We start from the raw sequence: 14,573 nt of genomic DNA, 5'->3' as shown, positions 1-14,573 counted from the left end.
AAGCCAGGGAAGAAGCCACGAGTTTTCTCCAAACCCTCTGCCAGGAGGAAGAGGAAGGGAGTTCCTACTCATCCCTTGGGCTGGAGAGCAATGTGAATATCAGGATGCCAGGCCAGGCTTTTTGTGAGGTCTGTGCCTGCCCTAGATACTCTGCCTGTCTCTCTCCTTGCCAAGTGGGAGACTTCTGGCTGCACCCAGTACAAAGACAAGGCGTCTCCACTGAGCTGTCCCCACAGGCCACAGTGCCCTGGTGCTCTGCCAGCAGCCCCGACAGCCTCACAGCATTTGTGGGTATGTGTGCTGCTCGTGAGATTTACACGTAGATCCTCACCCTGCTCCAAGAGGAAACAATAAATTAGGGGCCAACATTCCTCCGAAACAGAACTCCTGCCAACCTAATTAAGAAAGCTTAATCAGCAGATTGGCTAATCATAAACTTCTTAAATAACTAATTGAGCTCTAAGGCTCTTTGTCAAATTTCCAGACAATGGAAATCTCGCTAAGGGAGAGATCACATCAGTAATCCAACTAAGGGAGTGGATTTGCTGTGTGGGACAGCTGAGCTGCTGCTGTTCCACATACTCAGGCTGATAAACTGAATAGCAGGAAGAGGCGTGCTGGGATGTGCATCTCCTGTTCTCCCACAAGGATTCACAGTAAACACACAATGCATCTAGTGAAACAATGCCTGAAAGTGCATAGCAGCACTAAGCTTTCTCTTTTCCAGGGAAGAAAACAGCATGTACCATTCTGCAGGAATTGATCAAAGCACAATGGAATAAGGAGCACCCACCCATTCAGCTTGTTAACCAGGCCTTTTGCCATTGCACTTCATTTTTTGAAGTAAAAAATGCAGGATTTTGTTTGACATGCATGGGCTTGCAGCAACTTAGTGCAGCAAGTGATAAAACAGAACACATCTAATATCTGACATTTGGCTGCTAAACTGAGGCTGGAAACATGACTGGAAGTCATGTCTTGGGACCAGGAACAATCCAAAGCACCCTTCCAAGCTGGAGTCGGCAAGCCAGGTGTCCCTCCAAGCCCATATGTTGCCTGTGGCACTAGCGCTTCTATCCTTATTTGTTTGGGTTTCTGGATGGGATCTCAACGGGTCATTCCAGCCCATGGTATCTGCCAGCCTGTGGAAGCTATCCCAATTATAATGTATTAAAAATAAATTAAATTTGTAATTTATATAGGCTGTAAAACACATGCTCCCTGCCATAGACCAATCATTTAGTGTGTATTTTAGACTCATGGAAATTTGATGAAGTGTGTGTGCAGCTAAGCTTACTTGTGTCAGGCTCAATTCAAGTGGTTTTTATACAAATACGCATTACAGAATGATCTCTGTTACTGAAGCCCAGAGTATTCAGCTAAACAAATTTGTACTGTCTGTGTGTTACTCTGCTAAATGCACAGCACACACACTGCATGCATCAGTGACCTTAATACTTCATCACTGGACATGAGGACCCATAACAAATGTGATGTGGGCATTATGACCGTTTCTCTGGTTGATTATTGCTGTGACTAGTGAGCGATGCTTTAAATGAGGAGAGCTATTACTGATAAAGTTAAATGGCATTTAATAGACTACTTTCTTTTTCTTTTTTTTTAATCAAATATACCATATAGCAGACTTGGGCCAAGCAAGTGGCTTTGTCTTAAACCTGTATTTAATTGAATAGAAACTGTGATGGAAGAAACATTTGCAGAAATTCTTTCTGGATGAAACAACTCCATGTTCTCTGTCCCTTTAAAAGGCATAAAGGGAGAGAGCTCAGATTTACAGGTTATATATTTTGTAGAATTCACTTTATAAACTGAAACTTTTTAGCTGTGCTTCTCAGGTTGCAAATGCTTCCCCAGATATTTAACTTTGTTCTTACGGCTGGTAGAAAAAGTGTTTTTTGAAAAGCATTTGAAGATACAAAAAAAAAAATCTTTTTTTAAAGGTAAATGCGAAAGAAGAAAAAAAAGTTTTAAATAAAATGCTGTGCATGCTTTCCAGTTTTGACAGTGATGGATGAAATCTTTATATTCAGTACTTTGCAGCCATTAGGAATAAAAGTCTCGGTCTTTACTAAGTGAAAAAGCACAAGCTGAATCACAACAAAATGCCCTTGTGAGCTGGGAACTGTGACAGTAGATGCATTTGAAATCAGCCCAGATAGATGTTCAAAGCTGAAGAGAGATCGGCTGCTGCCTGCTGCTGAGCAGTCGCAACCTGTCTGGGTAAGATGGCTGCCCAGACAGACCAGGCAGAGCACTGGGAGCCCCGAGACCCATTCTCTGCATCCCTGCTGTCAGAGATGCTTTTTGTGGCTTTAAGAGAGAGCAGTTAAATAGTTTCTCCCATCAGTATAATATAGCTTGCTGCTTCACAAAGGTGATTCACAATTATACCATGCCATGAGGAGGTAAAATGCTCTGTGTTCAAAACAGTAAACACTTTCCCTAAAGCCCTGAGACTTGCTTTGCTAGGTACCTAGCTGCACTGGATGTCCAGCTCTCCTCCACATGAAAGCCTAGCAGTGGATATACATGGTGAAGTCATTCTTTCCTGTATTCACATGAAGGTCACGTAAAGGAACTTTGGAGCTGGAACAGCGTGTCTAGGGTAAGGGAGCTGGTGTTGGAACACAAACCACTTTCAGAGACTTGTGTAAGTGGATGCTGGATTAGGACTGCAGAAGTCATTTACCTGTCCTCCTCGCTAGGGAGAAGTGTGGCACTTCAGGTTTTCCAGAGGGAAGAGCAGGTTGTACCCCCAGCCCAGCCATACAGAACTCTGTGACTTGTGGAGTCCACACTTCATACCAGCATACCCCAAGAGTCAATCCTGCATTGCTGTGCTGCTCTGGCTGCATCCTTGGAAAAGAGATGCAAACATTTTTTCTGCTCTGCACTGCTGTGTACCATGCCTGTCTCTGGTCAGACCTCCAGAGTTCTTAAAGCCACACAAAGCTCATCAGTTTGGCTAGTTTGGCTAGGTCAGCAGAAATGAGATACATTGGCTGAAAATATTGTCTTGCACAATTTTCCCAAGTTGGTAGTTGGATGACTTAGTTGCATGACCCTTCCTAATGTGAAATTTTTTCAGTGCATGTGGCCACACATACCTGATCCAAATCCCTGTTCATCAGGACCAGCGTAGCCACAGTACACAGCATACATTCACCTCCCTTCTGTCCAGCCCTCCTCAGCCTGATGGCAAAGCCCCATTGATGTGTGCCCTGAAACCTCTCCAAGAAGAGGCACAGTCCCAGCTGCCAAATTCTCTCTGTTGGAGGTGGAAGTTAAGAAGGGTTCCGGTATTAAGTAAATGCATGCCAGTGTCCTAGAGCTGAATGACACAGAGTTGAGCCTGGGGCTCAGGCTCAGAGTGGAAGCTGAAGTCAGCACTTGTTCTTTTTCCCTCCGTTTGTTCACCACTCTGTTGATCATTCAGTGGGATGTGAACAGACAGACTAATGTTATGTACTGTGCAATTTAAATTCTCAGCTTGCTTGAGAAGGTGGAATTCATCAGGGAACTGCTGAAATCCTCAGCTTCCGAAATGGTCTTGGCTGACAGTGGGGGACAGAGGGGCAAATACATCCCAAAATTTCATTTCATACATCTCGAAGATGGAAAAATACAGCTCTGTCACAAAGGATTAATTTCTCTTTGTCCTCCCGCTGCACTGAATCCCATGGACCCACACCACACGCTCCCCGTCTCCTCCCACTCAGGCAGGTTCGAAAGCAATTGAGTTAGCAAGGTTCAGCTCTCAGCAAAGAGACAGGAGCAGTCACTGCCTGCCTGCTTCCAGCCCACACTGCTAAGGAAGCAAATCAGACTCATCCACCACCAAACAACAGCATTTGTGCTGATCAGGCTGTGTCTCATGGGAGGATGTTGGCAGTCAAACACTGTGGCAGTGAGAGATGATGGCATCCTAAACCCAACATTTGGGGGTTTGAAGCATCCAAATAACTCACTCTTCAGAATAGCACAAGCTGATGTTCACCAAATTCCTGGTCTGTCTGCTTTGCCCAATGCTACAAAAGCAGCAGTTCTCCTTTTGTAGACCAAAATACATGCTATTCTTACCTCTTCTGGTTAGGACAGGGTGACAAAACCCATACCACGCATGGCAACACGTACTAAAGAAGCTGTTCAGCATTTTATTTAAAAACAAACAGCAGGAAAATTAGAACTAGTTTTGGTTTTGTCTGAAGTCTAAAACCAGAGGAATGACTGTAAGGATTTACTCAAGTCTGAAGTTCCACATGAGCATGCTTCCTGTACCCACTGCCATCTTCCCTTGTCACAAAGAAGCTAGACGCATGCAGCCAGCTGAACAAATAACAGTTTTAAATTGCAGTGAGTAATACAACATTGCTTGTAATTATTCTTTGGAGCCTGGCCATCAGCAGAGCTTTCCTTGAAGCTGCCGTGGAGCAGATGCTGCGTGGCTCAGAGGGGTCAGGAGGCAGAGCAGGGCGATGTGAGGCTAGCACAAAGGCACAGCTTGCTCATTGAGCAGATCTACTTTGTTTTGTTGGATGATTTTAATGTCAGTGGGGGACAAAGTGTCTTAAAGTGGAATGCAGCCATGCTCAAGAAAGTGAGATGTGTCGAGATAAAAAACAGTCCCTCTGCTGTTCAGAGCTGCGGCTGTGTCAGTAGGATCCTGGACCTGTCCCCACCTTTGCACACCCTTGCATGTACACTTCTCCACAAGTTCTTCCAGCACAATCTCCAGGATTAGCTTAGGTGGAAGTGGTGCAGCCAAATTGTCCAGTGCATCAGCTGTGTTCTGTGAACTCTCCACTGAAACAGAAGTGTGGCTCCATTCAAGCCTAGAGCCAGGTAGACTACCCAATACCCAACACAGCAATGCTGCTCATGACCAGACAGAGCCTGCAGGCTCCTAGTTCAGCATGCTTTTTAATGTCAAAGGCAGTGCAGGCTACATTATATCCTCCCAACCTCTTCTGCTCTTCCCTGCGCAGAAAGTGCCTCTCAGGAAAACAGACTTGGATTTGGATAAAGCTGTCTCACCCTCAGCTGTACCGGCTCTGCTGGGACTGCTTGCCTGCTGGATCTTCAGGCTGTCGCATTTACTCACAGTGTGCACAGTCACCTACAACCATCCACTTAGTGGGAGGGATATGGCAAAACACGTGGGTGTGAATATTTAACTAGATATAATGGTAAGAAAATAAAAACAGCTAAATGTAATGAAACCTAAACAACCCATTTCAAATACTTGCAAACGGTGAAAGCATTGTTGGAGCCCTGCTATTACACTGCCTTTTACTGCCAACAGTTAGTCATTTACCTGAAATAGCTGGAAAGCAGCCTTGTTTCATTCTGGTTTCCCAGTCTCCAAGTCTCTGTCACTCACCTCTGCTGTATCTCTTCTGTATTAGCTTTTTGCTGACCATCCAACAGCAAACTCAGCAGGCATGAAATAGCTGGTGTCTGGAAATCACAGTCTTCCATTCCTTCATTTGTTCTCCTGTGTACTATTTTCTTGCTATTGGGCAGCAGTGCCTGTTAACCACTGTTCCTCATTCTTCTAGTGCCTTCAGGTTGCCCAGAATTAGGTGGTTTTGCAGTGTTGGTATCAATTTTCCCTCAAGTCTACTGCTTCATGGAAGTTTTGTGCACGTGTTGGAATACAGCGGGCAGCACAGGCAGACCTGGCCATGGAGAGCCTTAGTGTGTCTGGTTCCAAAAGTTGCCAAAGGTGGAGGACAAACTAAACCTATTCTCTGTGGTTGGACTGTGCCCCTCATGTCTGAAGCTGAGGCCTCAAGGCTTAGGGAGCCATACAGGAGCACAGGCGTCATTTAAGACCAGTGGGGAATACCTAAGTATCACACCAGAGAGTCTTGGATTCTGCAAATACTTTCAATTTGTATGTAGTCCTAACCATGAGAATTGCCCAAGGACTGACTTCCCAGGTTTCACACAGGGGTTAGCACAGCTGGGTAACTCGAGCGTGGTGATGCTGTGATTTGTGCTCGTCGTCAGCCAGTATGGGGCAGCCTTTAAAGAAAAATGTTGTTTGCTTCTCAAACTTAGCTTGTTGTTCCTTCTCTCACCTTCTCTTTACTGTGCTGATACATGCATTTGATTGCAGCTTCTATGAGAACTACTTTATTTGTGAATTTATACTTTTTTGTTAACATTTTGGATCCTGAAAGTAATGTTGTCAGAACAGGCTGTGTCAACTGTTTTTCTGAAAGGAATTTTGACATGTAGTGTTTGGATCCAATGCCTTCAAACAAACATATGGGAGCCAAAGCCAGATGAGCTGGAAAACTTAGAAAAGAGCTCACTATCTAGAAACTGGGTTCATCAGCTTCACCTGCTAGGCCAGGAAGAAACACCAAACAGACAATGGGCACTGAAAACCCACCATCCTGATGGATCTGGTGGTAGATGGTCAGCACTGTCCAGAATTTCTTCAGCAGATTGGCACCAAAACTGCTTCATGTGATGGTTCATAATACTTGTAAGGCTCAGTAGCAGGTCTCCTTGCCTCAGAGTCTAAAGGGATTCATGCATCTCCGTCACCTTCCAGAGGCTTTTGCTATCACCCCTGGGCTGGACAGACCTCCCATTCTCCCTGCCATCTCTTGGTTCTTGACCACTCAGGTTTCACAGCATCCAAGAGGGGACTGAAATGTCGATTCATGCTTAGAAGTGTGTCTGGGTGTGAATGTGACAGTGGCATATATTGCGCTGCAGTGGCCTTTGGGAATGTTCACTCCAAGCTAATAAGTAGGTGAGAAAAGGGGTTAAATAGGAAATTTATTATCAATCAGACCCTCACATTGAATTAGCACTCAGTAAGAGCATAGAAGTAGCCATGGGGAGACTTATAGGAGGAAGAAGATACTTAACTAAAGTCCAGATTCATCAACCGAATGAGCAATCTGAATCGGAAAAGAGCATTAGTGCTTGTATGGAATAATCAATAGAAATCAGAGAGTGCCAGTACGTTTAAAAGGCTCAGTCAGGCCTTAACTATCTTGAGAGAATGAAATCTTCTTTGTGAGTCAGGAGCTTTTTGTGAATTACACAGCACCTTAAGGTATTGGCAACTTGTCTCAGCACTGCGGATTTGTGGTCAGCACTGCAGCTTCTGATGTAAATGGGGGGAAGTTGTTTTGTATTTAGGGTTGTAAACCTTTGCCTCGATAAAACCGTGCTTTATCCTTCTATGTCTGAATAGCAACATTCACATGGCCTGCAAAATGTCAGCCTTTTTTTCTGGAGACAATGACAACCAGTGCATTTGCAAGTTCCAGTCATGAGAAATTACTGTGATTTAAGGTTTTGCCTTCGATCCCATATCAGTCTCTTTGTTGCTCATGCCAGAGAGAGTTATTGGTCTGGTCCTTCCCCTGCCAACTTCAGTGAGCTTTTATTCACCTCTGATGTCAGCAGGAGCAGGGCTGAGTATGGTGTGTGGCCATGTGCTCTCCTCTACCATTTCCTCAGCTGTGCTCATTACCACAGTTTAGAGGCATCTCTTCTTGCTTGTCCCTCAAAAAAGGCAGCCTTGTACACTTGTCTCCCTCCTCCTTCCTCATGAATAGAATGGAGTTGTGCCACTGTGCACTGCACACCCTCATGGCACGCAGCTTTCCCACAACAAGTAGCAGGTGCTTTCCTCTCCAAGGGGAATAAAATCTGCAAGAGAAAAAAGTGTATCAACTCATTTCACACACCACAGGGAAAGCAGAAGCAAGACGAATTCACTGTTCAGGTTCCCCAGCCAGCAGTCTGATAAACCCCTATTATTCAGGCATCACACAAAAGTAGTTTCCAACATTTCTCACACTCCAGAGAACACTTTTAGCCAGGTCCTGCCTTGCTGGTCCCACAGTCTTCATTTCCATACAAGCCTTGCCTAGCACTGCAGGATGAGTCTCAGTTTTGTGGCTGATTGCTGACTCAACCCAACTTGCCAAAAGAAGCAAGGAAGGACTTTGAATCAGAAATTTGAATATTGATTTATATGACAACCCATCACACATGAGCTCCTATCCCTCCTATCCTGGTAGCAGCAGCATATTTATATAGCACAAGCACTACTTTCCTGCAAAGGCTTAGCTTGTTCACCTGAACTCTAGTTAAAATCCTTTGGTTAGAAGATGTTAAGAATGGAAATAGTTTCCTATATGAGAAACTGTTTAATCCTCTCTTGCAATGAATACACAAAGAAAGCTCCATGCTCTGTAAGAGATTTAAGGTACATTTCAGCAGCAAACAGAACATGCTCTGAAAATTGAGCAGAAATATGCTGTTTAAAAATGTAGCTAAAGAAGCTTTCACTTTTTTCTCCTTAAACAAAGCTTCAAGATTCAATGTGAGATAAAAGAGGACACAATGGGGACAACGCAGGCAGTTATGAGGAGAAGCAGAGAAGGCAGCAACATTTCTTCTGTAGGATGTTATTCTGTTGAGTTGCCTTCCTGGGAAGTAATAACTCTGCTGTCAAGCCTGGCTGGACTAGAATTAAAAAGAACATGGTTCTGGATTGATGGAGGCACTTTTCTGACCCAGCTGGGTCCCTCAGTAGCAGTTTGTAGAGGAGAAAATGTAAGAGAAAAAATTCCTTGCCCAGCCCGCACTACTGTTTTAGAGTCCATAGCTGCAGAGAGGCAAGATTTGTGCTGGATCTCATCCTGAAGCTCCACGACCATCTTTGTGTAGCATTGCCAGCAAGCTGCTGAGTGTCTGGGCATACTACCTTTAGCCCCTGGTGAGCTTGGAACACAGCTTCTCCAGCCTTCACAGTATCACTGCCTGGGAGATGGAGTGCTCATGTCCTATGCTATTAATTCCACCATACTTTTTGCTACTATCAAATCTGGATTTCTGTAGCTGTATGGAGACCACCGAGGCTGTTGCCCTAATTTTGCTTCTCTCCTGTCTGTCCCACATGCAGAGAAGCAGAGGGAGCTGGCTCGGAAGGGCTCTCTGAAGAATGGCAACATGGGAAGCCCAGTTAATCAGCAGCCCAAGAAGAACAATGTGATGGCACGGACAAGGTAAGAACTGGAAAACTCATCTGTGCTCTGAGCATTAATTCCTAATTACCTTAAGATTGTTATTCCCCCGTTGCCAAACAGACTGCAGGAGCAGCAATGGCCCTTTCAAAATGCTCTGTTCTGTGTTGCATTTTGTCCCATGGGAAGATGCAGGCACAGATTATTATCACTGAGTCGAGGACCAGTGATAATAGAGCCTGCAGACAGCAGTGAGCCTAGCCTGGTAAAAATCAGGGGTTTTATATGTCTTCAATGCTCTGGGCAACCCTGCGTAATGAATAATCATACCAGCAGGAAAGTGTACATTTCTGCTTCACATAACAGCAAACTGTGTTAAAGCTTAGTTCTGACTTGGCTGCTTTTATCCCAGAAATTCTCCTTCTTCTTTTTTGAAAATGACCCCTTCCTCATACTGATTAACTTAATGATGACTTGTGTAGCATCCATCTCTGTGTGCTTTGCTGTACAGCTCCTCCACACTTTGAACAGCATGGTCAGAGCAGGAGCCATTTTGGCTCATCTCTGTGTGACATAATCAGGCAATCCTACAATCCACTGTAAACAAAGAAGTTTTTAGATGAATACATGATTTTAGTGTATTTCTGTTTTTTCCATGCCGGCTTCATTACAATAATGTATCACTTATCTGCATTCAGGGGGCAGGAACCATACGGAGTCAACAGAATTGCACATTTTGCATGCTACGAGAAAGGTGGTAATTTTTAGTGAAGGATCACACTTAAAATGACAGCAGAATCTACACATGTTCTGGTTTATCCCAGCAAGCAGCTGAACACTACACAGCCACTTGCTCATTTGCCCCCCTCCTAGTGGGATGAGGGAGAGAATTGGAAAAAGGCTGGAATAAACACTACTGACTAAGACAGAAAAGGAAGAAAGAAATAGCAGGAATGGTACTAACATACATATATGCATACTCATACAGAAGAAGTGATACACAAACCAATTGCTCTCCACTCACTGATTGTTGCCCAGTCTCCAGGCAGCGGTAGCTCCCTTGACCAACTGCCGTCAGTTTTGTGGTTATTTGGTTTTGCTTTTTTGCATAACATAATGTGGCATGGAATATCCCTTTGTCCTAGTTCTGTCCCCTTCCAGCTCCCTGTGCCACAGCCCCCCTCACTGGCAGTTCAGTATGAGAAGCAGAGACGCTGAAATGTCCATGGCTCTGTCCTACACCGTTCAGCAACTACTACAACGTCAGTGTGTGATTAACATTATTTTTCTCCTACATCCCACACGTAGCATCATACCACACAGTATGAAGAAAATCAACTCTGTCTGAGCTGAACGAATACAACATGAAGGCTGCATTTTTAATGATGAATGAGAAGGTGTCATGGATTACTGCATACTAAGTAGAATAGGAGCGGCAGGTCAGAGCCTCTCTCTATGCAGCACATCCAACAGATCAGTTTCAAATTAGTTCCCAAAACCCACAGCAGTACTCGTAAATCATGCCAAGACCTTGTCAAGTTTTATCTGTAAGCCCCTGTGACATTGGTGAAAGATACTGCACTGCTCACTGTTTTGCATTTGGTTTTTGAGACCGTGTAAAGGAGTCAGATTCTTAGTGGCAGTAAGAATTTCAGCAAGTGCTTTCAGATGGGTTTTCCATGCCTACTGCTCCTCATTGGTTTCCAAATGCAATCTGTGAAGACTTGGATTCTTTTGGCAGTAGGCTGTGTGATGGCTTCTCAAGAGCAATTGTAGAAGATTTGCTGCTCAGGAGATTTAGAAACACTGAAATTAGTGGGAGAAGATAATAAGGAAGAGAACAAGGAACTAGTGCTGATGCCTACCTGTAAAATGAGAGACTTCTCACTGGAGAGGCTGCTGCTTTAGAGCTGCCAGGAGAAGGAGGAGTGATTTGGGTGGGAAAGGGTTAAGCAGTGGCACCCATTGACAAAAGCTTTAGAACAGCCAGCTCAGCTTTATTACATCTGTGAAAATCTGAGCACTGTTTAGAGGGTATGCAAACCCCTACACGCCAAACTAAGCCTGCTATCAATAGACTTGCATTTCTTAGTTGCTTTTCAGACAGCTTTTAGAATCTTCCTTAGGATCTGCAAAATGGAAGTTTGCAGCCTTTAGGCTAGTAGCAAATGTAGCCAGTCTCCATTGTTCCTATACAACTGAGAGGTGTCTGGCTTAGGTTCTTGATGGCCCATGGTTCCTCATCCCCCAGCTCCTTTAGCTTTCTGGGAACAAAGAGCACATTGGCACAGTTCTCCTAATACCTCAGAATGGTTTGCTCTGTCCTGTCATAGACAGGGCAGCCAGGAAGGCAGAAATGCCAGAGGCTTGATCACAAGACTACAGTACAGTGTGAGAGACTCCAGTGGGATATTCTGCAAAACATCTAGGTTATTGTTCTTAAAGTTTGAACAGTGGCTTCCTCCAATCTCTGCAGGGCGAGGAAAAGCTAAAGCCATTTTCCCCTTTTTAACAATTCTGCTCTTCTTGTCAAATGTTTTCCTTCATTCAGATGAAGTGTGTTGCCTCTCCTTGTCCCTGTCTCACTTCCTTCTCCTTCTCTGATGCTTTTGTTCTTCAGTATTACCTCTATGAATTTCTGAAATCCAGCCTCATGTACCAGGCTGCCTTTGCCATTCAGTCTTCTCCCAAGCTGTAGGGACAACTAGCTTTAGAGGTGAAATGATTAGATCCATAGCATGCTCAGCATTCCTAACATCAAATAAAATGTGAGCAAAGTTGGGTGATGCTGGCACTGTCATTACAAGCACTGGCAGAACTCACAACATCATCTGCACCTCTTCTACACAGGTACTGTAGTCTCCTCTGAGGATAAGCTAAACTTAGATGTTGTTGTAATGTATTTCATGTTAAGAGACAAAAAGCAAAACAAAAAGCCAATCTCCACAGATGAAATTAAGTATAACCACAGACCAGGCTTGTTCCAAGGACACTGAAAAGCAAAAGTAAGGTCAAATGGGATGTGAAGAAAAAACTTAAATCAGAGATGGAGACATGACAGTTTCAATCTGCTATAAAAAAGCTGTAGTTCTTGTACTAAGAAAAAAAAAGACGTTTCTCAAGAAAAAGATGTAGTGAGTTATTTAAATCAAGTAAATAATACCACAAAGGGCTGTTCTCTTTGTTCTCCAATGGTGCTTCATTCATTCACAATACAGTAACAACTGTCAGTGACTGTGTATGGAGCAGAAGCTTGAAAACTGAAGAGCAAGTATGGAAGTGAGTGCTTCTGGAGTCAGTGTAGGCAAGCTGCTGCTGCTAGCTCACAGCTTCTGTTTTCGTTTCAGACATCTTTGCTTCTTTAATTCTTTCCTACTTTGCAGGGAGTAGAAGGACTCTCTAAAGGCTGTGGGCCATTTTTTGCAGCAGGTTGGAAATTCTACATCAGTTTTAAAATTAATTTAGTTAGACTTTAGTTTCAGTGAATACACTAAGAAAATGCAAACAGTCATGAGCATATACATCTGCTTTGTGATAACATTTGAAATATTTTACTATCCCCCATTCTTTCCTATCTTCAATGCCTTTAGATTGTTAAAATCATAATGGCTTCCTGCGCTTTTCTGAGCAGAAGAACATTGCAGCTGCAATAGAGTAGTTGAAGCATGAATGAGACATATTATTGTTTCTAGACTTTCTCAAAGTCTTAGTCCCTTGTTAAAGGCTAGTCATTCATTTGGGAGAGAATCTGCTTTAACCCACTGAGCAAAGAGATTTTCATCACACTCTTGAGTTCACACCTGCTAAACATAGTGTCTTGCTCCATTTGCTCAGTCTGGTTGATCTTATTTTAAATGTGATCTCAAGTCCTTGTGCAGTTTTGTGGATGAAAGAACTCTGTTGTGAACTGGATACCATTGAATAATGTATTTTCCTTATCTTAGTTGCTCTGAAGTCTATATTCCTTTACACAGACTCCCTCAGGCAATTAAAGGTGCAAAGTCATCACCAGCCATTGTAACACTTAGGATTAACTGAAAGGCACCATAGAATAATGGGATTTAAGAAGTGCTAGTCCATCTCAACTCCTGTGCTGTGCCCACTAGCTCGAGTTTATCAGATTACTTACTGAATTTAAGAGTGACACATTAGAAGTGCTGTATTATGCAGGATGGGTAGGGACTCAGGCAGAAAAACCAAGTCCTTGATTTCCAGTAGTAGAATAGTAGTAGTGGTATGCCCCTGGCTTTCCCTGGTCTACTTCTCCCATTTACTTATTGCAAGGGCCATGTACTCATTGCTATGGAAAAAAAATCTGAAAAGGCAGGCAGTGTTAGATGAAGAAGTTAATCAGAATGACACCCAGAGTTTCCCAAGAAGTTCTGTCTTCCAGAGAAGAGCATGTTCCCAAGGTACGTCCAGTGCAAAGCAATGAAATGGGGAAGTCTGTCATATGGCTTCGATACAACCATGTGTGTTACTGAGCTGTACTGTGTGGTTAATGGACATCCTTTAATTTTTTCAGGCTCGTCGTTCCCAACAAGGGCTATTCGTCATTAGATCAGAGTCCAGATGAAAAGCCACTGGTAGCCCTGGATACAGACAGGTATGCAAGGTGTTAATAAGATAATATGCATTACAGTGCAAGCAAGCTTTCACGACAGATTTCATAACTGGTCTATGTGTGTGTAAACAAGCAGAAAAAGGCAAGAGTAAAGAGCACTTTTTTGGAAATGTCTGAGGTTCACAAATGAAAGTTGCCCTCCAGGCTCCCTTGATATAATTTCTCTGTGCCTAAAGGACAGCTTCACAGCACTAGGGAGGACTAACTGGGGAATACAGGGCTCTCTGACTGTTTCTTTCTTTGCTCTGTCTTGTCCTCCCCTGCAGTGATGATGACTTTGACATGTCCAGATATTCCTCCTCGGGATACTCATCAGCTGAGGTGAGTTACACTCTCTCCTGCCATCCTTGTCATTAATGCTGATAGTAGAGCAACAAGAAACAGTCTAGAGTGGCCTTTTGAAGCCAAAAATGGCTACACAAGGTATTTGCCGGAGGTGTAAACTTTGGAAGGGCCCTTGGCAGAAACTGTGCCATGCTTCTTTCTTCTCAGTGGTCTAGCTGGCTCCATCCTCACACTGGCATGGCACAGACACAGGTCTGCCTAATCAGCCCTTTTGACCCATTGTTTCACTGAAGCTTTTCCCAGTTCTGAGTCCACAGTGTTGCCCCACGTAGTACAAAAGCATCAACTTGTCTGTCATGGCAGTTCAGCAACTGTTTGCTTGCCAAGGACACAAGTAAAGGACCTGAGAGTGCACTGCTATTTCCAGTCCTTATGGGGGCCAGGATTGCCTAATGGGTGTTTGCTTGGTGCAAGCAGAAATTCCAGGGAGGACTTAAAAATATGATCTCTTGTCCTCTTAAAGAGAAAAGGCAGGAAGTTTTGGGCTTGTTAATCCATTGTATTGTTTCTAAATATATTCCCAAGCTCTCCAGTGAATTAGTTGCTCAGCCTCTCGCTGCTGCTTCTGTAGGATCTGATTT

The 14,573-nt window shown here is 43.8% G+C and overlaps 1 protein-coding gene across 3 annotated transcripts in view; it reads left to right on the top strand.

Moving 5' to 3' along the window:
* FAM219A (family with sequence similarity 219 member A) overlaps window positions 1–14,573 on the top strand; it is a 95,762-nt gene that overhangs the window by 72,516 nt on the left and 8,673 nt on the right. For all 3 annotated transcript variants that reach the window (XM_048930802.1, XM_048930803.1, XM_048930801.1), the window contains exons 3-5: window positions 8,963–9,065; window positions 13,549–13,629; window positions 13,914–13,968. In XM_048930802.1, coding sequence (XP_048786759.1) covers window positions 8,963–9,065; window positions 13,549–13,629; window positions 13,914–13,968 — 239 coding nt within the window. The remainder of the gene's footprint in view (window positions 1–8,962; window positions 9,066–13,548; window positions 13,630–13,913; window positions 13,969–14,573) is intronic.

Source organism: Lagopus muta, chromosome Z (genome assembly GCF_023343835.1).
Source record: "Lagopus muta isolate bLagMut1 chromosome Z, bLagMut1 primary, whole genome shotgun sequence".
Classification (NCBI taxonomy): domain Eukaryota; kingdom Metazoa; phylum Chordata; class Aves; order Galliformes; family Phasianidae; genus Lagopus; species Lagopus muta.
This window is presented reverse-complemented; position numbering and strand designations above follow the sequence as displayed.